Source organism: Dermacentor variabilis, chromosome 11 (genome assembly GCF_050947875.1).
Source record: "Dermacentor variabilis isolate Ectoservices chromosome 11, ASM5094787v1, whole genome shotgun sequence".
NCBI lineage: Eukaryota > Metazoa > Arthropoda > Arachnida > Ixodida > Ixodidae > Dermacentor > Dermacentor variabilis.
Genome location: NC_134578.1, coordinates 15,692,357 through 15,716,208, shown reverse-complemented (window position 1 = coordinate 15,716,208; position 23,852 = coordinate 15,692,357). Strand labels below are relative to the sequence as shown.

General features: G+C 47.8%; 1 protein-coding gene across 3 annotated transcripts; it reads left to right on the top strand.

The window, feature by feature from the left end:
* The first annotated feature begins 1,774 nt into the window (after positions 1–1,774).
* On the top strand, positions 1,775–22,048 carry LOC142564671 (neprilysin-1-like). 3 transcript variants are annotated; one of them, XM_075675780.1, is made up of 6 exons: positions 1,775–1,946; positions 5,978–5,995; positions 7,685–8,825; positions 9,875–10,133; positions 12,933–13,269; positions 21,480–22,048. In XM_075675780.1, the coding sequence occupies exons 1-6, from the start codon at positions 1,808–1,810 to the stop codon at positions 21,914–21,916; spliced, it is 2,331 nt and encodes a 776-aa protein (XP_075531895.1). In that variant the 5' UTR covers positions 1,775–1,807; the 3' UTR covers positions 21,917–22,048. The 3 variants fall into 3 exon arrangements, with proteins under 3 accessions (XP_075531895.1, XP_075531893.1, XP_075531896.1); XM_075675778.1 differs by having other exon boundaries at positions 21,477–22,048; XM_075675781.1 differs by lacking the exon at positions 5,978–5,995 and having other exon boundaries at positions 1,776–1,946; positions 21,477–22,048.
* Positions 22,049–23,852: the final 1,804 nt, after the last annotated feature.

Genomic DNA, 23,852 nt, shown 5'->3' with positions numbered 1-23,852 from the left:
CGTAGCACTGCAGTTTGGGTGCCAAAAAAAAATTTATTTCATTTTCTTTGCTATTAAGCAATCTTTTTCTTCTGAATAAGTGCAAATCAAATTGTATGATACATTTTACTGCTCTTTCGTTCCTTTTCTAGCTACCTAGTGCCTCTAAGATGGCGGTGCTTGGGAAAAAACTATATGCTGCATTTCTTACTGCAAATGCTGTGGAAGCTATGCAGGTAGTCCGGTCGTAGAAGTATCACTGCACAGTGTTTAATCGACAATTTCCCCGGAATAACTACTACACATTACAATTGCAACTTGTGGACGTAAGGTTACGTCAAATCGGGTGTTACTTAAGCACTTTTGGCCTGCCACTATGCGACCTAAGATGTTTTGGCTGTGAGCGCAAGCGGTGCACTGTGGCTGCTGGTCGTGGAAACTTGTCACTCTGCTCGTTCAATGGTAGTTGCAGACCTGTGACGCCTTCCATGTAATAAATAGGTAATACTTTGCGGCATAAAAGTATGATATATCTAATGTTCTTTTACTGTTAGATTTTTCGTATTGTTAGTTCTTTCTTGCTGTCACCTCCGAAATCATTTGTGGTGTGCATCGTTTATTCTGCTCTCTTTTGGGGACACCAAAGGAAAAGCAAATCCATTTGAACCGGTAAAGTATTGCTTGAAAACCCTTTTTTGATTAACTTTGCGGAAGAGGTTGGTTACTACAATGGAGGAGGAGGAGGAGGAGGAGGAAAAAACTTTATTCTTGTCCTGTACAAGGTGTTGCCACCCGCCTGGCTAGTCCCATGTTGGGACCGGGAGGTCAAGCCTCCTAGCCCTATCGCGGGCGTACTGGACAGACAGGACTTGAGGGATATGATCTGGAGATCTTATCATTCCTAAAAACCGATTCCGGGAAATGCCAGGGCCGAGCGACCCACACTCCCAGAGCATATGTTCAAGCGGGCGACGCTGTTGGCCGATTCATTTGGATTGACAGGAATACCATCAAGTGAACCAAGGTGCGCCGGGAACCAATAAATGAAACGCGTAACATTTGTTTGCCTTTTGTTAATTATTTTCGCAGCCTGTGGGGCAATTTTTCCCCTATTGAAAGCTCTAATAGCTGTTTTCGAGTCGCTATAAATTTCTGTAAATCTATCGTCTGTTAGTGCCAATGCAATGGCAACTTGTTCAGCGACTTCAGGAAAATGGTCAAAAGTTTCATTTTTCGAACTTTGCACCGCAGCGTCGGATTTCAGAGTCTGATTTCAAAGTATTTTGGCTATTTTGTTTGTTGCACCTGTGTAAAAGTTGCTGAAACTTGCAAATTTGTCTTTAGCGCTTTTTGGAACACTGCACGCTTTATATTTAGGCTAAAATTTAAACTAGGCCCAGCAGACACCATCAAAATCTAAGACTTCACGGCAAGCCGTCGGGGGAACTTCAATGTGGACAACTTCCCCCTGTCTTTAGTTCTCTATTGCGCTTCTTTTTTTTCTGATGACTCTATTGCACACTGTTTAAGGCCTCAATTTTTTGTTTATTCGCCCGTGTCTCATTATTTCTTCTTTATTGCGTTTCTTGTCTTGTCTTGTATACCAGGCAGTGGCGCATACCCACTATGGGGGATCGGCCAAGAAGCAGGCGGTTTTTCGTATGCTTGGAAGTAAAGCGAAACTAGATTTAAATAGCGGAGCGTGGGACTATATAGAACTGTAATTTAGAACTGTCTTACAACCGCTCGACTCATTGCTCCATCCCTCATTGCGGGCACGTGCCACGTTCGAGGGTCGCCGCCATCGTCATCGCGAGCGGCAGCCGCCATGGCTGTGCCCGGAACGGAGCCGTTCTCCATGTCGTGCGAGTCTCCCAAGATGGACGAATCGTCGCCGAACGAAATCGCCAGGGCCCTCGGTGGCCGCCCCAGGAGGGAGAGGGAGGTCAGCTCGCTGGTTACCACCGGTGAGGCCCGAGTTTACGGCGCATGCTCAACTTTTCGACGTAAAAGTGTAGACCGAAGCGTTAGACCTTTCGCGTAGACCGAGACCGAGTCAGACGACGTTACGCTTGCACTCTGCCCACTAAACTGAGTTTGCGCCCTTTAGGGATTATTATTTCTATAGCAGTTAAGATACCATTGGGAGGCACGCTCACGCCGCCGCCGCCGCCGTGCTGTCATGGTATCGACGGCGCATGCGCGAAGGATGACGGAGGTTTAGAATTGTTCCAGATACCCGAGCGGCACGCAATGTGTTTGGCTGAATAATACGACGAAACCAAGCGGACGCACCGCCGCAATGTACTATTCCGGACATTGCCAAAATTCCGCCACGGGCTATCGAAGTATGACATATTGTGACCCAGTCGGTGGATCGCCCCTCAGCCTCTCTGATTGGCTCGAATTGCCAATATGGCGGAATGCGACGTTTCGCGAACGTAGCGGAATTTCATTTCCAACTGCGAGCGAGGAACAGCGATTCTGTCTCATTTTTTTTTTTTCGCCGTTTGATCTTGCGGTTACGACCGTGTAACTGTTCGCGCTCTGCGCCGCGTTTTTCAGCATTGCGGATAATAATACGTGTCCGGCCGGCAAGACATTTGCTCTTGGCTTTGAGGATGCGCTTCAGCCCCGTATGATACAGGTGCAAATGCCACAGACTTTCACAATGCGCGCTTTTATGTACTCCGCCGTATCCACGCCCTCGCGACCGCACATTACTCGAGTCTATAGGATAGGCCTAGTTTTGATCACACCACATCTGTGATCGGCCCTTATTACACAGCCGCGGGGATTGACCTAGTTTGTTTCATCACAACACCTCCTGGATCGACCGTTGTTTCTTTTTACATTTTCGCTGGGATCAGCGCACTTTAGTGGGCAAGAAACTGACCGAGCGAACACTCCAAGAAAGCTTCGCTTTGATAATAATATTATGCGCTTGAAGGCCTAATTTTTGTTGCACTAAGAATGTTTAGATGTTTCATTGCGTAATTCTGTAGAGAACAAAGTCGGTCACAAGCACATGTGCTGGACCAGGACAGATGGCTATGTAAACCGATTCGTTGGCTTCGCGGCCGTTCATTGTGCTGAGGAGCGCACGTACTCACGCTCGCCAGACCCCTCACTCTTAGAAAAATTTACACCCTTTGGGGCGTATCTTGTCCCACAACGATAATCGTCATCTGTCTTGCCCGCGTTTCCTTTCTTTAACGCTGCGAGCCCAATACTTCCCAGTCACGAACGGCATGCGCGTTATCAGTGTGACGCAGCATTCTCGACAGGAAAGTAGCCAGAGCCGAGTTTTCAAGAAAGGAAACGCCAGCAAGGCAGATGACGATTATTGTTGTGGGACAAATACACACCCCAAAGGGTGCAACCGTTTTAAGAGTGCTCAAGCTTTCCACGTGTCTCCGTTTCTAGGTTAGAAACGCCATTCCCGACCGACGACCGTGAAAACAGGCTGAAGTGGCACAGAACACTCTTAGCCAAAGGTACACCCTTTGGGGTGTATATCTGCCACACAACAATAGTATTCTGCCTTGCTTGCGTTTCCTTGAAAACGCCGCGCCCGCTACTTTCCGATCGATAATGCTATGTCATGCTGACAACGCGCATGCAGTTCGTTACTGGAAAGTATCGGGTTCGCAGCGTGAAATGAAGGAAATGCGGACAAGACAAATGACGTTTATTGTGGTGTGGCAAGATACGACCCAAAGGGTATACTTTTGTTTTAAAGTGAAGCTATCGCCTATAAAAGCCACAGACTCCCGCCAAGAGAATTGTCATGACGATTATAGTGTTGTAAGAGAAGACGAAACTTAAAGGGTGTAAAATAAGAGTAGAAAGAATGGATAGTTTTAGTTCAACGTTAGCGTAATAGCAAGGTTAAGGGAAATAGCGTTACCGTTTCGTAAATAAACTTTACGTAAACGAACAATGTACGTACGAGACAAGTTACTCGGTCCTCACAAAAAAAAGGTGTTCCCATGAAGATTATACACCTATACTGCCATGTAAGACAACACTTCAGGAATGTTTACACCTGTTGGAGCGTATATTGTCCCCAAACAATAGAGAGTTTTAGTTTATGGGACGCAAGCGGCTTGCGTACGCAAGAGCTCGGGTCGACGGTACTGCGCATGCGCAGACCTAGACGTAGGGGTCTGCGCATAGGCAGTACCTAGCTCTTGCGTACGCAAGCCGCGTGCGTCCCCTAAACTAAAACTCTCTAATAATCGTAACCAGTCTTCTTGCGTTTCTTGAAAACGCTGCGCTCGCTACTTTCCGTCAAGAATGCTAAGACACAGTGATAAACCACACGCCGTTTGGGACCTGTAAGTACCGAGCGCACTGCGTGAAAGAAAGGAAAGGTTCGCAACATAGATGACGATTATTGTTTGGACACAAGATGAGCCCCAAAGGCTGCATGCAAACTTTTTTTACGGTGAACATACGATACACACTAAAAAAAAAGTTTACACCCTTTAGGTTGTATATTTGCCACACAACTATAATCATCATCTGTCCTGCTTGCGTTTCCTTTCCTGAAAACGCTGCGCTCGCTACTTTCCTGTCGAGAATGCTCTGTCATGCTGATTACTCGCATGCCGTTCGTGACTTGGAAGTACCGGGCTCGCAGCTTTAAAGAAAGGAAATGCGGGCAAGACAGATGACGATTAGTGCTGTGTGGCAAATATACGCCCCAAAGGGTGCAACTGCTTTTTTAGAGTAGCTTAAAGGGTGTAAACTAATGGAGTGTCTGTAACTCCGCTACGTGGGAGTGACTACTTGTCCCGCGATTGCAACCCATATACGTACGAGACAAGTTATTCCCGCGAAAAAGAATTCTGGTAATGATTGCACTGTTGCAAGACAAGATGAACCCTAAAGGTTGTGAAACAAAAGCGTAAAAAGGAGGAGGAGTGTTGCAACTCCTTTATGCGAGGGCAACTGTTTGTCCCGCGAATAATTGTTTCCAAGCGAACTCTCTAACTTCACCATGGAATGTGCGTTTACGCTAGTGATGATGATGATTTATCATGCTGGTGACAAATAGTCTCCTAGCCTGTTTAGTTTAATCAGGTATGCTGTGCATGGTTTTCATTCAAGCCTTCTTGTACACATCTCCTTAATCTTTTTTTTCTTCCTGAAAACTTCTCTATCTACGACCTTGCACCGCCACCTATGCCTGTAACGTGTCCAGTCTTGCCCAATCGGTGTTAACGTACTCTAGTGGAGTACGATAACTCTTGGAAAACGGAGCAGAATGCAGGGCAGTCACTTCTTACTCCGACAAAAGGAGTCGTCAGTACTTTTATAAGTCTTTGCTCGCCATTATCTGTTGTTACGTGCTGCACGATGATGTGTCTTCTCTCTGCCTTGTCGCTCCGGCAAACAGTTTCCCAAGAGCCAACCCTATACAAGTTCGGGATGAACTTAACCGGAACGGCAGTGCATTTTTTGAAGGTTTTAGGAACGGACATCTTGGAAGTATCGCTAGTCTTAGGATTCCAGTCAAACAGACGTAACAATTGCACTTTGTAATTTAATATACCATTGCGATTCATCGTGTAGGTAATTTTCGCCTAATCCAGGAAGCCACATACAAAGGCACAACAGCCCTGTCGCAATCATAAACAATATCTTTCTTTTTTACCTTTACCCGCCGTGGTTGCTCAGTGGCTATGGTGTTGGGCTGCTGAGCACGAGGTCGCGGGATCGAATCCCGGCCACGGCGGCCGCATTTCGATGGGGGCGAAAACACCCGTGTGCTTAGATTTAGGTGCACGTTAAAGAACCCCAGGTGGTCAAAATTTCCGGAGTCCTCCACTACGGCGTGCCTCATAATCAGAAAGTGGTTTTGGCACGTAAAACCCCAAATATTATTATTCTTTTTTACCGTTATAACAAACCAAAAGCAGACAGTACACCTGCCGCCGCATCTAGCAATCACAAGCCACCTTTTTCATGAAAACTGTCTCCTTGTTTGCAGCTCTTCGAAGTTTCCAAGGTAGGTATCGATGCCCATGCGTTGCAGCTGAGTGTACGCAACCTCTTTTCATTGCTTTGCCGGCAGTGTGCTCTTTAGGAAGCTCTACTTGGGTAGCTTCTAACTGCATGGGAAATTGCGAGATCGTTTTACGCGAGCCTCGGATTAACCGAACCTGACGTTTATATTCAAAAGAAAAAAGTAAACTTCGCTGACTATTCCAATAAAATAACTTATTTAAGCCTTCAATTTCTCTTACCATTGAATGCCTAATTGTTTTTTTGCCGAGTTTTACCTTTTTAGCTGTACAGTTTCGTGTCCTATTTCTTATTTTTGTTTTCATCTCAAGCTCGCTCTGCTCAGATGGTTTTAACGAGTTCATCGTAACCTTACATTTGTTTCCTTCGTTTTTTTTCTTCTGCTGCGACTACGTGTGTGTTCGCTTATTCAGTTCACATGTGTTGCTGTTTTGTCTGATGGAGCACGTTGTTTGTATGTGCTATTTGTTTTTGTTTGTACTTGGAAGGCTGGTGCAACGTGGCCGTACGCGACCCCCTTATGTATACTCGGCCGCAATTTCGCTCGCTTTGTGCTTCCCGACGGCGAGAATGAAAAAAGTCACGTCACTCATAGGCGTCTGCTAAGGGCGTCACAGTTGCCTTCTTCAATAGTTAATTTTTCGCTTTTCTGGGTGAAATCGGCCGGAATTCGTTACCCTGCGGCAATTAGCAGCGTCAGCTTTTTGCATGTCTCGGGAAGGTGGCTGTGAATTCCTCGAATTACGGAATTCAAGTTTTGCATTGTGATAAAATTTTAGAGCAGGATTAGCTCTTCTTGGCAGTCAGTAGGACGTCATTTTTTTTTGGCTGAGAAATGTAGCCGACGATCATTGGATTATAGGGCGGAGAGACTATATGGAACACCGGCAGATGTCGTACAAAAAGGAGAGGTGCTAAATGCACAGAGAAAAACCTTCAGCAGTCAAAACGCAATCTCAAAGCTGTTTACGCACACCAACGGAACCTGAACACAGCTAAGCATCGTTATCAAGCAACAACATTCGTCAAGCGTTGGTCTGGTGTCGCTATGACTCAGGAATTGGATATACACCTCGGATGGAGTGGCGACCTCGATTGCATGTAGTGGTTTCGCAACGTTGTGTCAGACCGCGAAAGTGAAGTGGAAGTGAATAAAAACAAAACGCGTGCTCCCCCTCTTGAGAATCAACACCTTGTACCGTGAAGTATGTCACTGCGTGCCGTTTTTTTACATGGCAGTGAGCTTACGGCATTGTATATATTCAGTTGGTTCCGTTGATTGATACGAGTCACTCGAAAGTGATGTGAAGACGGGCGTAGTTATTTTCTTTTGGATGTTAGAAGCGTCAGAATCAGCCCAGCTGTTCTGTAACGAGAGAATTCCTGCCTAAATTGAGGTATCTCTTTACATCTTTATCTTTATAAGCTCGTTATAATGAAGTGAAGGGGCAGCCAGAATTACTTCGTTATATCCATCACTTCCTTATGTCCAGTATTTCATGACTGCACTATGAATCTCTATAGATTTCAAGGAGAATTTAGCTTACTCCGTTATATCCGTTACTTCGTTACACCCCGTTTCGTTATAACGAGGTTTGACTATATGAATAGGAAATAAATGTTGGCCCCGACATGGATATTATACTGCGCATTCTCGCTTTGGAACGCGCAGACTCGAGCAGTTCCTTCAAACGCAACGGCGTCGAGCCTTCCGGCTCGGAGTACGACGGCCGCACCGCGTCCTCGTCGTCGTCGTCGTCGTCGTCCACCATCGCCTTCTTCACGACCGTCTGCGGGCTGCTCTTCATCACGCTGCTCGCCGCGTACCTGACGAACACCAGGCGGCGCATCGGCTCGATCAGCGACCTCGTAGTGTCGTGTCGAACCCCCGAGTGCAAGCTCGCGTCGGGCTACCTGTCCACGCTCGTGGACCGCGACGTCGAACCGTGCGACGACTTCTACCAACACGTGTGCGGCAAGTGGACCAGGGAGCGCGACGGCCTCAGCTTCCTGGGCGACGCCTTCCAGCGGTACCTGGCCGACCTGCGCCGCCGGCTGACGTCGGTAGACGTTGAGCGGTCCTCCGTGCACCCCAAGCTGCGTGCGGGCCTCATCGTGGGCAGCCGCTTCGTCCGGGACTGCTTACTCTACATGGAGGAAGCAGAACCGGACGTGAAGCGAGAGGTTGCGTCCATTCTCGAGGTCCTGGACGTCTCTGCCATCCTGGGCTCGGAGTCGTCCTTCGACGCGTTGCTGCAGGCCTTGACGCTATCCTTCACCACGGGTCTCGCCTCCATGGTCGGGATCCGGAGACGGAGGTCGGAAGGCCGCGTCTTCCTGCACATCTACAGCGCGAAGTCCATCCGGGAAGAACTCCTGCCCGAGGCGACGGACCGTGCGGTACTGACTTACCTGGACAAAGTCGTTCGCGCCGCTTCCGGCGACCGCGTCCGCAGTGACGACCTCGCCAGCTCGTTGCTAGCTCTGGACGGCGCGCTGGCCCAGACGGCGCACGTCTTCTCTCAGTCGCCCGACGACGAAGACGCGTGGCTACACGTCGCCGACCTGATCGGAGACCCGGGATTTCCCGCCGGTCTGTGGGACGTCGCCTTCGGCTCGTTCAAGGCCAACGAACCCGTCCGCGGTCACGACAACGCCGTGCTCTTCACGGGCTTGAACGCGTCGCGCCTGGTGGCCCGACATCTGGAGCGCACGCTGGTCAACGTCACCGCCTGGTACCTGGTCGCGGCGACGCTGTCTCGCGCTCTGCGCCTCGATTTTGTCAAGCGGTTCGGCGTCAACTATCCGTACAGGTGAAGTCGTGAATGCGGATTGCTGACGCAGCTGTTTCCTGTTTATTGATGCGAAAGCGTGAAAGAGCCGACTGAGTGAAAAAGCCGGCGTCTGTCGTCTGTAGCAGCGAAACGGCATCTAAACTTGCATTGCCATTGGCTGCGAATCCACGTCACGTGCTGCGCCTTGACGGAGCAGTGCGGGTGAAAGGGCGGAACACCTTGCTAGCGTGAGGGGAGAAGGCATCGCCGCGACACCTCGCTGTCAGAGAGGGAAGCTTTAGCTCAACCCCAACTCCGACTACGCCTATTCAAATACGCGTAAAACACGGCAATACTTTTCTGAGGTAACGCCTAGGTCGAATTTAATGAAATTCGCCGCATTTGAGGTAAAATGTTAATTATACCTACTGTTGGAAGCAAAATGTTGATTTGTGGCCTGTCTTTTTTAATAGATATTGCCTAAAATTGGTATGTTTGAAAATAAAATAAAAGCACGAAGTTCGGCTTATTTGAGACCGATGTATAGTTAATCGAATTTGTCCGCTTAAGATGTACTATTATATGCAATTTACAGAATTGCGACATTGTTTTCGTTGCTGTGTTACAGAGTTGTAAATTTCATAGTATCGTTTTCTGAATGCCTGCGATTTTCAGCAATTTTAATGAAAGACTGGCGGCTTAAACAAAGAATTACTTACCAGCAGTCACCAGGTCTTAACTTTTTCTTTTAAAGTTAGTGCAGTGGTTGCCGATAAAAACGATTTCTCCTTTCTCATGTATTTAGATAGGATGACCCCAAGCTAAAGCTTCCGCTTACAGAGGGCGCTACGACGCTCTAATCTGTCATCCTAGCGTTGCCGACAACGGCCGCTAGGGACGAAAAGAAAATGAGACGACATTCCAAACAGGGATCCATGCGTCACTGTTCGTCCGAGTGTTAGGCACCGAGGTTTTCCAAACTATAGTTCACTGCTGTCATCTGCGGAAAGATTTCAGCGCCAGGTTTCCGTAACTGACACCCGAAGCCTGGCTGTAGGCTGCATGCCGGTTTGCGGGCTGAACTTCAGGGCCGAGCACCTTTGCCTGGACGCGGCGACGAGGGCTCTGGAGCCCGACTGGCCGCTGGTCCTGGTGGGGCTGGCCTTCCGAGACGTAGACTTCGCGGGTGCCGAGGCACTCTTCGACGGTGTCCGCCGCTCCTCCATGACGACGATGCCCGAGTGGCTGGACAACGTCACGACCAGGAGGACGCGGAAGAGGCTGAGACACGTCACGCTGACGTCATTCGCGACGAGCTTCGGAAGCAGCAACGCGACGATGGGCGAGGTGATGAAAGTATTGATTAACCAGTGACGTTAGTCATCCATTCGTTGGCCGTACTTGATATGTCGCAGCAGAGGGACCGTGATATACACATTTTTTTCTTGTGGCCGCTTCTCTTGTGTCGCGCTGCCGGATCGCCAGTAATTGTGCTCGCATTGTATTCTCCCCCTTCTTGATAAGATTGCTCGATAAGTGAAACAACTGGACCACGTTGATTAAGGAGTGCCTTTATTAGCAACATGGAGGAAGGAGCTGAGCTAGGAGGGAGCATTACGTCATGCAGCCGGCCTTCGCAAGCCAACTCTCCGTGAATCTACCCCTTCGCTTTCTTCTCTCTCAAAAAGTCAGTCCAATACGTGACCCCATCTCGGTATACTTGGTGCAGTGTGTGGTTCCCGATAGGTTTTAACCAAAGCACACCTATTCGGGTTGATTTGCCTACTGTTATCTGCGCATGCATTTTCTCCCGATATACTTATGCAACTGCGGTCGTTTATTAATTGCGAGTGATCCGTACACTAGCCGTTTTTGTAGCAGCGTACAAATGCGGCAGTCGCACATTGCAGTCGAAAATAGTACCTTAAAGTAAAAGTTTCCTATGAGCGTATAGGAAGGAAAACAAATTTTTTCTTCTTTCATGGCACTGAGTGCAGCTCTCGCTGCGGGGGAAGTCACTAAAACTTACCTTGACATGGTCACATGTTGGTCCGACTTTTTGCAGCTTCAAGTTTATCCCGGACGCTTCCTCCTAAACTTCCTCCAAGTTCCCTCATTTCTTCAATTTCATGATTAGCGGCATGGAGGAAGGAAAAAGTTAGGAGAGAGCAGCGCGCAACGTGACTGAAGCCGAGTGTGATGGCCCAACACGTGATCGCACGTTAAAGTGCGCGGTTGGTTTTAGTGTTACCGTTCTCTGCAGGCTGAGCCATGGCATGGTAGCCGAACAACCGCGCACCGAATAAAAACTACTGGCATAGCTACTGGGAACAAAACGTCTCATCATATTTCAATTCCTGCTCCGTCACCTCGACGCAAGAGGTGACGTGCTGGGCCATAGACCACTGTGCAAAGGGCTGGCTTCACGGAGCGTTCGCTTGCCAAGGCTGGCTGCGTGACGTAATGCCCTCCCTACGTGTAACGCGATAGCGTCGTGGAAAATTCGGTGTCGAGCCCGGCGTCCGGCGTCGGACGCCGCTTCGGCAGAACGATTTTCGAGGCCCTCCATGCGGCGCAAGGAAGTTGCTGAACTAATTGTATTTCTCAAGCTAAAATACGCAGAAAAAATTGTAAAATACGACTTATACACAACCTACAAGCATGATAGCGTCGTATTGTAATTTGAATATACGAGAAAACATAATTCTGTTACGCGAAAACTCAAAACGAACCCCTTTTCCAGCGTTTCTACCATTCAGAGACCGGCGACGGCCTCCGCCGTTTGCGCGCGCCGGCGCGTGAATATGTCGGGAGTCCACGGAGCGGCGCGCCCCTTTCCGTTGGAACACTTCCGGATAACGCTTGTTTCCGCCGCATCGTGGCCCACGCAAGAGGCCGCGTTTCTACCAGAAAGCCTGCCTTCGGGCATAGCGTTCGCCGCGCGCATTTCCCGGTAGACATTACGGTTACATACGCTCCAGTTGCCTGGAAGCGTGAGTAGCAGTCAGGGATCTGAATCTTATCGCGTTACACGTTTATAAGCGAAGCTTACGCGTGCCCTCCAAATTTTTTCCTTCCTCCATGATTAGCGCAGCTATGCCACCATAGCGGAGCCACCCTCGTTAGGCGGCCATCTTGGAGATGATATCTACATCGATGCGGCTCCTCACCAGCACGTGTGCCATGCAGGAAAGAAATAACGAGGGCGCATTGCGCAACGCGATCGAAGCCAATAGAGTCGGTGGAACACGTGATCGTCACGTCACTGCACGGATATATGGTAGGTTTTAGTGTTCTCGCTCTTCAGGCGGAGCCACAGCAGGACAGCTTAATAATTAAGCGCACATTGATTAAAAACTACAAGGAACCAAAGATTCTCGGCCAATGCACTTAGTCTTGGAGGTCACGTGTTGGACCGACTTTTCGAAGGGAAAGACGAGAGAATAGCTTCACGGAGAGTTGGCCTGCCAATGTTGGCGGCGTGAAGGAATGCTCTCTGACCCTCCTAGTTTGTTTCATTCGTCCATGATGTGTGCCCTAACGGTGCCTCGGGTGCTAGGCTACCCTGCGCCCAATGAGACGCGAGGAAGGCTCACACATGAATGAAGGAACCCTTTATATCACAGACTTCGCAAAAGGTCACGGTTAAAGCATTGGAGATACTGCAGTATACTATTCAAGACCAACAAAACCAGAACCAGAAAATTCAAATAACAGCGACATTGGAAGATTGCGTCAAAGGTGGGAAACATAGTGCTTTTTCTTCTTTACTTCGAAAACGTAAAAGAAAAACCTGTAAAATTTACTATAATCACGTTGCTACAGAATAATTATCTACCCGGGCATCATGCTTCATTTTACTGTGTACTATGCAGTCACATCGAATCGGCAGCTGCGGTAGGACCGCTTTAAAGCTGGATTAAATTTTCACCGCGCAGAGTTCTTAAACGTGCACCAAAGACGTGGTGCATTCGATTTCATTCGTTGTATATATATATATATATATATATATATATATATATATATATATATATATATATATATATATATATATATATATATATATATATATATATATATATATATATATAACGGTCGTTCTTTTGTATCGACTGTCGAGGATTGCTTTATTGCTTTCGGAAACAGGTTGGAAGCAACTTCGCCCGAAGGAACCGCAGCTTCCTGGCGTACTACGTGTCTCTGCATCGTCTCGGCCAGGATGTCTCTATCCGGGACCCCCCCGATAGTCTCAAGGGAGCCCTGTCCTCCGTCGAGCTGCGGGGTCGCGTAGTCTACAGAGACCTCTACGGCACGGTGTTCCTGCCGCTGGTCTATCTCAGGCATCCCATCTTCTACAACGCCTCGGTGGCCTCGTACTACAACTACGGCACCCTGGGGACCATCCTGTCCAAGGAGCTCGCCGAGGCGGTGTCCCCCTTCTCCCGCGCCGGCGACATCGATGATTCCGGAAAGGACAGCGAAGGTGCGCCCACTGGGCCAGCCGGCCATGTCGTCAGTTCCCTTAGACCGCAATGTAATTTTCCTTTGTCGAAGGAAGGTTAACTATAGGCACGAACAGACGCTGTCAAAAAACTGCGTCGTAACGGACCGGAAACTTCATTAATCGCCACCCGCCTTCAAAGCGAAGCATTTCTTTGCGAATGCTTGCCGGACCTTGCCGTTCTGCGTCTTGCCGAATAGCTCAACACAGCACAAGTATATGACGAATCGGCTTATATATACATATATAGTCATCTGTACTAGCCGTACAGTTGTGCCGGTGACCGGCTCTGTTGTCTACTGAATCACGAAGTGCAACGATAAATAGCATTTAAATATTCTTGCTGCAACAGACCTACACTTCCAAGCGCATAATTCTTTTATAGAAGTGAACGTCTCTTTGCCTTCCTTGCTGGCGTTCGGTTGTCCGCTAGGTCGGTTTCCCGCCCAGGTAAAACTGGGCCGATCTCGGAGGCAGCGCTATTCGCGGTCGCCTGGGTCGTCTGGGTCGCGTGGCCGGTGGCGAGGGTCTCCGAGTCCTGACGTTTGGCCCGGCAGGCAGGCAATTGCTACATACTGCAAAACTCGTAATTGCTACAAACATAATTGCTATACATACTCCGTCAACGTGGTGCGAAAGATCAACATTCACATGCGCGTTACCGTGAAGCAACGTGACACGGAACTCATGCCGTAGGAGAAGAGCGTGTACACTTTCTCGCGCGTACTTCAGCTCAGACAAAAAATTGCACACACATCATGCGCATCTTTGCGTAGCATTTATTAGAAACGTTTCGCGAAAGCTCGGCTCAAAGGGCCACTAAAGAGAAATAGTAAGTTTAGACTAATAAAGTATTATCTCTAAGAGCTATTTCACAGTTAAGTGCACCTTAATACGTTGACTACTGCAATAGAAACTGAAGATAAAGTTTCATATTCTTTTTCAACTTCGCGCCGGAATTACAGCGCCGGTGCATAAGGGAGATGTAAAAGATGTCAAAATATACTGTTACAAAAGCCTGTTAATTAAAAAAAAGCACGCAGAAATTTTCTTCAGCGCAAAAAAGATTTTCTATGAATTCTCTATGAGAGAAACATATTTAAAAAAAAAGGAAAGTTTCCGTTCTTCTTGATCTCCAGCCTATAATCGAGTTAAAACTAAAGTGTAACGATTCTAAATTTTTGCAACTTCATAATAAGCTATAAAATAAAATTTTAGAGTTTTTGTCTTTTCGTACACACCGTTTTCTGCATATATCACGCACGAAGCGCTGTTTGCGGTACTGCTTTGATGCCCCGTGCCGTAATCAAGATGGCTGCTCTTTGAGTCAACGCACGTCAGCTCTGCTCCGTTTCTTCTTTCGAAAATCGTAACAGGTGAGTGGTTTTCATTTCAAATACATTACAAACAATGCACAACGTATTCTTTTCCGCAATATTTTCCGCGTGTTCATGAGATAGAACAGGAATACAGTGTAGCCCACAAAGAAAAATCAGGTGGACAGTGACAAAATTTAGCAACAACGTGTGCCGACGTTTCAGCATATACGTTGCGCTTTGTGAGGCAACGTGGGACTTGGGCATTAAATTTAGCTTTACCATTTTTTGTTGTAGCACACGTAAGGGCTAGCCAGTCGACTTGATAAACGAATGAGTGCCGACTGCCTTTTCGGAATGCACTTGTTTTTTGCTGTAGCCGCGAAAAAGAAAATAACGAAACGTCCATGTGAGTTTCAACAAAGCTCACTTAGCGACTTTAGTTCTTGGCTACGATCAAGTCTGTAGTTTATTGAGGTGACCGGAAAGTGCGACTTTTTGTTTCCTCTTGTATAATATTTTATTTGATGCCGGCCTATGAACCCGCCGCATATGTGGTCACATGGCATCCAGTATTGATTTGTTGATTCGTTAGCTGCGGTTCGCATGTTTTAGTGCGTTACCGTCGGGCGATGATTTTCCTGGCCACTAAGTCGTTTCATTTTGAAAATAGTTAGCGGGAACACTGGTCTGCGTGGCTTGGTGTAGTATCTGCGCATTTTAAAAGCACAGCGCAGGAGGTGCTATAGTACGTTGAGCGGCGAAGATATGCTGTCCTCACGCTCGTGGCCAAAAAGAATTGCTCGCATGTCGTCTGCTAGCCTCACTTCCTGACTCTGACCCAGAATAACTAAATGTAGGAAGGGTGGACTTCAAAAATAGGAAACAAATCATCAAAATTTACATTAATCGAGCTGCAGCAAAACACTCAGTAAAAAGAGTAAGAAGGCAGCATATGTCATTGTTTCACGCAACTAATACTGTACAGTTAACGTAATGCGTCCACCGCTTTAAGTTATCAGGACTACTTTCTACCTTGTCCCATTCTGCTTGACATTGTTACAAAAACAGCTGACGTGCGATTTGTTTGCGACGTACACCCGGCCGCACAAGTTTACGGATCACGGTATCTCGGAAAACGTTCGATTCCCGAGCAGCCTGTGTAGCAGTAGCCAGTAAAACTGTATACGACGATGTTGTTAGCGTATTGTAGTCGAGGCCCCGAAATGCAAATACCAGGCTGTGCTGTGAGTTTGCGGAGACATTAAGCTTTCTTCTTAGATTTCATGGTCCTTAATATTTTGTGGCCGGGTTTACTATGTGCGGTGCACTCGAAAGGTCGTGTCGGTGTTCCTTATATAAGCCCTGTAAATATCTGGTATACTGAAGTAAATTTCGATTTTTTTTTGTTCCGTTGCTGCTGTGCAACGTTACCGTAGATGAGATGTGGAGCAGACTACACACGGGAGTTGGGATTACAAGGGGCTCACGATGAATATAGTTTTGTTAATAAAGGGAAAAATGAGACACCCATCAAAAAATTCGTCCCGGACGAGGACGAATTTTTCCTTCAACTGGGAAGCTTTCCCGGCTTTCCTTTGTAGCGATTGCTACGATTGGGTGGATGCCTCATTTTACCTTTTATTAATTACTTCCCTCCACCTTGCGCGTTTCCGCAGAACTATTACGTCGGTGAAGTTTTGTCTTTCATGCCCTGTGCTCCTGCGCGGCATTTTCAGCGCTGATGGTAGAGGCGGTACAGAAAACGCGCCGATAGCACAGGCGTCTGTAGAGAGAGAGAGAGAGAGAGAGAGAGAGAGAGAGAGATTTCATGATTGACTCCATGGGCTCCTCCATCCAAGGAGTGAACACGTTGGCATGTTTGCGCACTCGGCGGAACGTGTTATGCACCCAGCGTGGCCGCGCGTCGCGGAGACACCGTGACGCCGGGAGCCCGTCATGCCTGTCGTCTTGTCGACTGCCACAATGTCTTGGCCGCACGTAGCCTGCGTGTTCCGGAAGCGGACTTCGCTTTCAGCATTATATTTCAGTTGCAGGAAGGAAACAGGTTCGCGTTTATGCAGAGGATATACCGTTTCCTTTGCGTTCCTTTATTGCGATAACAATTATAAATGGACACTCCAGGCGCATTTTTTGGCGTCGCCGTCATGTTCCGCATGAAGTCCGAGGGCGATAACACCGTCGTCGCGGGTGATATGCTGTATGTGCGAGGAGTGAAATCACGCGAGGGAAGCCGACTACGGGTCAATCTGGCGCGCGTCAAGGAAGGAAGAGGAGAGCAGTGAGCGCGCCGTGTTTTGTCGCGCGAAAGGCTGTGGGGCGGTGGGAAGGAGGCAAGGGGTGGGGCGTTGTGTTGGGCTCCGGCAGCAACTGCGCATTTTGCGACCGAGTGCAACGGGAACTGGCAATCGCAGCTCAAATAGGCTCCAACTCGGGCGCGATATGTGGAGAGAAAGCGGGGAAGCAGCGTGGGAGAGAGGGAGGGCTGCTTTGACTCCGCCAAGTGCGAACTTAAGAACGGTCGCGCGCGCCGTATCTTGAGAAGGATCTGCAGACGGCTGATGCCTTTGTTCGCACTGTGTTCTCGCCGCGCTTTGGTTGAACCGATGAATCGCAGGAAGGTCACTTCGCTCGCTGCTGCTGCCGCGCTTCTTCGCACCAGCCTTTTGACAGCGAGTGTCCGCGCTCGTCGAGTGCGATGTGTTCATGTTTTCTTATGCACGCTGGCACCATGCTTTTTAATTCGGTTAGTAAACGAATGTTTCGAAGTTTATACTGCCGGCAACACTATTATCCTTACGTCGTATAGTTGTCTACTAATTTGCTATCGGAAGCGATGCTTCACCGTTGGGGCGAAACTGCGGCATTTTTTTTGTTCCAAAAATAAAAGAAGAGCATGGAGCCTATAGTACGATTCGGCCTATTGATATGGATCACATGAGGAAGTGGACTTCAGCGACAGATTACAGTGTTCAGGTTGCTAATTAAAACGATTCACTGAATGACTTCATAAGTACAGTAGAACCTCGTTGATACGTTCCCATTATGTACGTTTTTCCGGTGCCAACGTTCGCAATCGAGAACACAAAAATGACCCAATCGAGTTACGCAACATTTCCACGGGTTCATACATTCCCGGAAAATGCGATTTTTCGGCACCAACGTTCAGTACGTCGCCAAACTGCGATCGTATGATACGTTTTCTGGCCGCTAGGTCCCGTGTAAACAATAATATGCCCCAGGCGCGCGCGATCGATACATAGCCGCCCGTCTCACGTGAAAACGACGGCGCGCGCAGTTTATTCCAGTACACTAAAATATTTTACACCCTTAAAAGTGAAGAAGCGTGTAAATGTGTCTATAACTCACACCCATAGGGTGTGTTATACATTTACACCCTTTTTCACTTTTAAGGCTGTAAAATATTTTATATCACCCCCTACGGGTGTGAGTTATAGACACATTTACACGCTTTTTCACTTTTAAGGGTGTAAGATATTTTATATCCCATCCTATGGGTGTGAGTTATAGACACATTTACACCCTTTGTCACTTTTAAGGGTGTAAAATATTTTTACAGTGTACCAGCAAATCGCCCGGGTCGTCGCACGCCGCTCCGCGTTCACAGCTATCGCCGCCAACCCTAAACATCTTCGCCTACATGTTTTGCAGCGCGTGGTGCGTTGTGCCATTGGTAGCGCACTGCACGCTTTTAGTAGGCGATAATCCAAACGCGCCGCCGTGCCCCGCCGCAGGCGGCGCGATGTGGGCATTACGCTTCGCCTCGGCGGCATCCGGCGTCACCCGCCAGCTATATTTCGCTTCGGTTTCCCGTCGCCCTCTTAAAACAACACGCAATAGAAAAACAACGCTTCTCGGGCCGCGGGAGCACCTCCAGCTCGACGCACGTCGGCGCCTCATGGTGCAACGATCCGCGCGACGCTTCGCATTACGTAGATGTCAGCAATAGTTGAGTCTGCCAATTTTTAGTTGATTCGGATTGTACGTTTTCCCGGTTAGTACGTTTTCGCGGTCTTTTTGCAGAACCTATGAACGAGGTTCTACTGAATTATACTGTATTCTATTTGAAGCGTGTGTACAAACGCCGAAATTGAGGCCAATAAGTAATCAAGTCATTTCATCGCTTCTCTGATCGGCTGCAGTTCCTCAATTGCACCCTGTGACATCATATGAATAGTAAGATTAGTTAAAAAGAGTTATAAAATAATTCTTTTTAATATCAATTTCTGATTGGCTGCATGGTTTAAAAATGTTTCAGTCATAGTTGCACAGATAGTATGTTAATAGTGTCATGCGTAGGTGACACGCATAAAATAATACCAACAACCAATGTAGTAGGAGGGTGGTAATTGCGCTTGTAGCTGAACTGGTGGAGCCCAACTTGGGATTTTTTTCTTTCTTTGTCTTCATTGACTGTTGTTCCTTTAAAATGAAGGAATAGTCATTCTGAATCTGTCTCCTTTTGTATCCTTAACTTAAAAAAGGAAACCACAAACTCCTCCATTATTCTGAGGTTCACACATACTCTAGATTAGTGCGTAGTGGCAATAATAATATGAAGCTTGTCCGTGCAATGTTCTGTATAGGCTTCTACATCTTTAAAACAGCGACCACCAACATGAAGTTGTGTGTGTGTTGTGGTTGGGAGAGGGGCGTGTACATTTTGTTCCATGCTGAGTGCTGTTTGTTTCAAAGTGTATACGGTGCCACCGACACACACACACACACACACACACACACACACACACACACACACACACACACACACACGCGCACACACACACACACGCACACGCACGCACGCACGCACGCACGCACGCACGCACGCACACACACACACACACACACTGCAGGGCTTTGTGTCTTGTGCTAAAGCGCTTTACTGAGCTCTGTACAGTCATGCTGCTGCCATATGTATATTAAAAGCACCACTGTTTTTCAGGTCAGTCGCGGCATGACGCCCCTAGGGAGGAACCCCATGGTCCGGTGCCCAAGCAAACAGCACGCCCATGCACCAAAAGTTTTCTCCATGATCAGGTGTCTTCACGATTGAGTTTGAAAGTAAAAGTCTTCAACAACATAATGCCAAGGTCACTGTGAGTTTCTTTAGCACCGTTATGGTTTGATATATAAGCTGGCCTACTTGCACTGTAGTAAGAAGTTCGCTGTTTCCGTTTCGGTTTCATGTGGCTTATTTAGCCATCAGTTTTTCTTGCTTTAAAATAAAACACTTTTCTATTTTTGTACGAAACAAACTGCAGCCTGGCTATTCTTTGTGGCATCATTTACCACAGTGTTAGCGCTGCCGACTGCTCTTCGAGACGCATGACTCTATGAAATATCTGGTTCCTTGGTTCATAGAAAGATAATACACCGCCGCGGTGTTTAAGCGGCTATGGTGTTGCGCTGCGAAGCACGAGGTCACGGGATCGAATCCCGGCTACGGCGGCCGCATTTCGAAGGAGGCGAAAAGAACCGTAGATAGAGGTGCACATTAAAGAACCCCAGGCGGTCTAAGTTTTCGGAGTCCCCCACCCCACTATGGCGTGCCTCATAATCATACCCTGGTTTTGGCACGTAAAACCCCATAATTTAATTCGATTTAGGTAAAGGTAACACACAAGTGCTGTGTGTCATTCCTCCGAGGGACTTTGCATGGACAGCGTTTGTCTGTTACCTTTGCCTCGGGCTCTTTGCTTCGTGCGTGCGCGCGCTTAGTATCATAATGAATTAATCTTTACCGAGAAACGTTTACCTATAGGACATAGCAGATGCTGTCAAAATGCATGACGTCATGGCAAGTTGGTGCGGGAACTTGAGTGCGGCGGCACCACCTGTCTCTTGCTTTTTTTTTTTGCGTTTTCTTTTTCTGGCCTACGAAGCCTATCTCCTCACGTTCAGTGTGGTTTTTGTGTTATTGTAGCAGCGCAGTTTACTAATACTGCTCAAAAGAACGTTCGATCTGTCTCTACCTTTATTTTTTTAGGAATCGATTTTGACAGCCAACTATGGTTGCATAACCACCTCCGCGAAGTTACACTCACTCTCTACAAGAAAATCGTAGCACTTAATAAAGTACGCCGTATTTTTCGTTGCGCACACTTAGTATACTCTCTATATCAGCTTCATGTATTCGCATACTATATATGCAATTACCGTTTACGGACTCGCCTACGCCACCACCTTATTGCCAATTATTGTTGCACAAAATAGCACTGCCGCTTCGAGCTGTGCTCAACCCATGAACAAGAATGTTTTCAGTTAGATTCATGTATATCCCATGCTTAGCATACTACCCTTATGAGATTACACTCATTGCCACATTCTTGTCATGCTTTGCAAAATTATGCAGTCATTTTATGCCCTTCTGTCAAAAAATGCTTATCTGAATATTGCACACCCACTACGATCAGTCACCCCGAAAACGCTGTATAGTGCCAAACGCTAGTACTAATTACGGTTCATTTTTCTTTTCATATGCTCCATTACAGCTCTGGAGCAAATTATCGACAGATCTAACATCCCAGCAGGCATTTATCAGTTACCTTCGCTCTTTCATGCTTGCATCACTCAATCGATGAATACGCGAAAGATTGGTACTGTCGCAAACATTTTTTCCCTGTTCTCTTTACGCAAGCTCTTGTGTTTATATAAAAGCATGTAACCTACAGGGACAACTCCCTTTACAACTCCTACGAAGGTTACGGGGTGCCACCTTTATATATCTAACGTGCAGCTCTTCATGCAGTAAAGAACTCGTGAACTCGAATCTTGTTCCAGAAAGCGACGAGGGTTACGCGGGGTGCCACCTTTATCTTCATCTTGTTCCAGAAGGCAGCGCCAGCGGGACCTCCCTGTGGTCCGAGGCGTCGCGGCGCGAATTCTCCTACCGGATCGGCTGCTACCGGGCGTTCGAGGACCACTTCCACAAGGGCCGCCCGAGGGACGTGGACTGGATGACGGCGCCCCTGAAGCGGAACCTGTTCGCGTGGCTTCGCGCCGCCCGAGTCGCCTACGAGGCCATGAGGGCGGACTACGCGTCCTCGACCCGGGGCGGGGCCCTGGCCCCGAGCACGGCCCTCTGGAAGTCCGCGCAGATGGTGTTCTTCAGGCGCTTCTGCCTGGTCGCTTGCGGCCTCGACCGCACCGAGCCGCTGAGCGCCCGGGACCGTTGCCACTGGCCGTTGCTCAACATGGCCGAATTCGTGGACGCCTTCGGCTGCCCCAACAACTCGTTCATGGCTTCGAGGCAGAACTGCCACTTTCTGTAGGCCGCGAAGCTGGCGGCCTAGACTTCGTAACTGAAGAGTTTGTTAGCGGACGTGATAGACAGAACTATTAATCAATTACTTCGCGTTATTTTCCTTTTGTACCGTGTAGAAGAAACTTGCGTAAACCCTTTCGGCTACGAGATTTAATTCTCGCAGAAATGTCTCACCTCATTTGGGTTTCGTCTACAAGACTTGAACTTGCTACTGTTAATTAACGTATTACATTGTACCAGTTGACTTTATATCGTAAGCGTTAAAGTGCTGTGAGCCTTTTCCGCTACCAGACGATTTAGTTTATTGCTTTGAGTTAGAAGTATCGCTTTCTTTTAGGCTGCTTTAGATTAATAGGCTACGAGTGTTTTGCAACTGATGCGTTCGTGGACGTGACAGAAATCTTAACGCACAACTTTTTTACCATTTTCCTTTGCATTGTAAGCGTTAAACCAGTGCGAACCCCTTGGGCTGCTTGAAGACTTCGTTCATGGCTTCGTGACAGAATTAACTGCCGAATAACCTGATTTAACCTGAACAGTTAGAGCTAATCTGACTTAGGCTCTCGTCTATGGCTTTGACTTCTAAATGATCGACTATATACGCGACGCTTCGAGCAGAAGCATTAATACATCGCTGTTCTGTATTTGCCTTGTATATAAACGCTGAATTTGCGTGAGCTTTTTTCGCTGCTTGAACTTTAACTTCATGCAGAGCTGCGGTTTACTATCAGGCTGCGAACTTCGTGGCGGATGAGATAATACATGCTTGGGGACAGAAGTGATGTTTATTTTGCGCATTCGTTAAGTGTGTATCGTAAATAGAGTTAAACCTCGATATAACGAACTTCGATATAACAAAATTATCGATATAACGTACTATTTAACTGCGTAACTTGTCCATAGAACATGTATTTAGAACCTCAATATAATGAAATTTCGATGCCGCCGCAATGGAATGCCGGGACAAGAAATCCAAACTGCGGACGCAGATGGTCCAACGATTTAATTACAAACAGCTGCTTGCGAACACACCTCTAAAATTGCGCGTCGCGTCAGAACAGCAACCGCCGAAGAGGAGCAGCGTCATCTTCATAAGTCCGAGTGCGATAAGATCCTATCGCGCGCTTTGCACGTCTGCTTTAGGTGCGAGTGAAAGCGTGCAAGGGTGAGATAAGAAAGATTGTGGCTTCAGTAGTGCCGCCTCCCGCGCAAGCAAAGAAGGGAGGGGAGCCAGTTCGCAGTAACGCAATCAAGCGAGCGCGAGGGGCCGGGGGGGGGGGGGGGTAAGTTGGCGCGCATTGCGATTTCAGGCGCGTGTCTCGGCCATGGCTGCGCATAGCTGTAAGCGCGCCTGAACGCATACGCAGCCGTGCACCTGGCTGTAGATGTAATCTGCTGCGCGTGCAAAGAGTGGGCATGTCGAGACGGCGCGGCATCCTGTAAGCTGTCTTCCCGCGCGTTTAGTTTTGCCTAGAAGCACGGAGAATGCGCAAAACCAGAACTTTCCTTCTAACTTTTGACGAAGAGGAAGTTTCACGCAAGGTTTTCTTCATAGGAGCTATTCTACGGTGCTTCCTATACAAGAAGAGGTGCGTAATCACTAGTTTCGGTGACCCGTGTGAGCGAGAGGCCGATGAGGCATTCGCTCCCCGCTGCCAGCGCTTTTGATGATAGCGTCGTCCGCCCTGGAGGTGGAGTGGACGCGAAAGTGTGGCTGGCTTCGATTAATCCGTACTGCCGATATGAAGATATCGTCGATGATGGATGAAACCGTATCATTCGTCGCCGACTCCCGAATTCAACATGAATTTTATCATTCATATTAGCTTTCTCGACTGCCCGATAATTTGGAAAATTTTCCGGCCCCTTCAAGAGAAATTGACGACTAATTTGCATAAAAGGTGGAATTTAAATACAACGAAATTTCGATATAACAAAGCAAC

Bases quoted from the DNA above. Each gene is read 5' to 3' on its own strand.
- LOC142564671 (XM_075675778.1), top strand. From the start codon at position 1,808: ATGGCTGTGCCCGGAACGGAGCCGTTCTCCATGTCGTGCGAGTCTCCC. The intron at 8,826-9,874 runs GTGAAGTCGTGA...GCTGAACTTCAG, and splicing joins GGCGTCAACTATCCGTACAG to GGCCGAGCACCTTTGCCTGG. The intron at 10,134-12,932 runs GTGATGAAAGTA...TTTCGGAAACAG, and splicing joins GCAACGCGACGATGGGCGAG to GTTGGAAGCAACTTCGCCCG.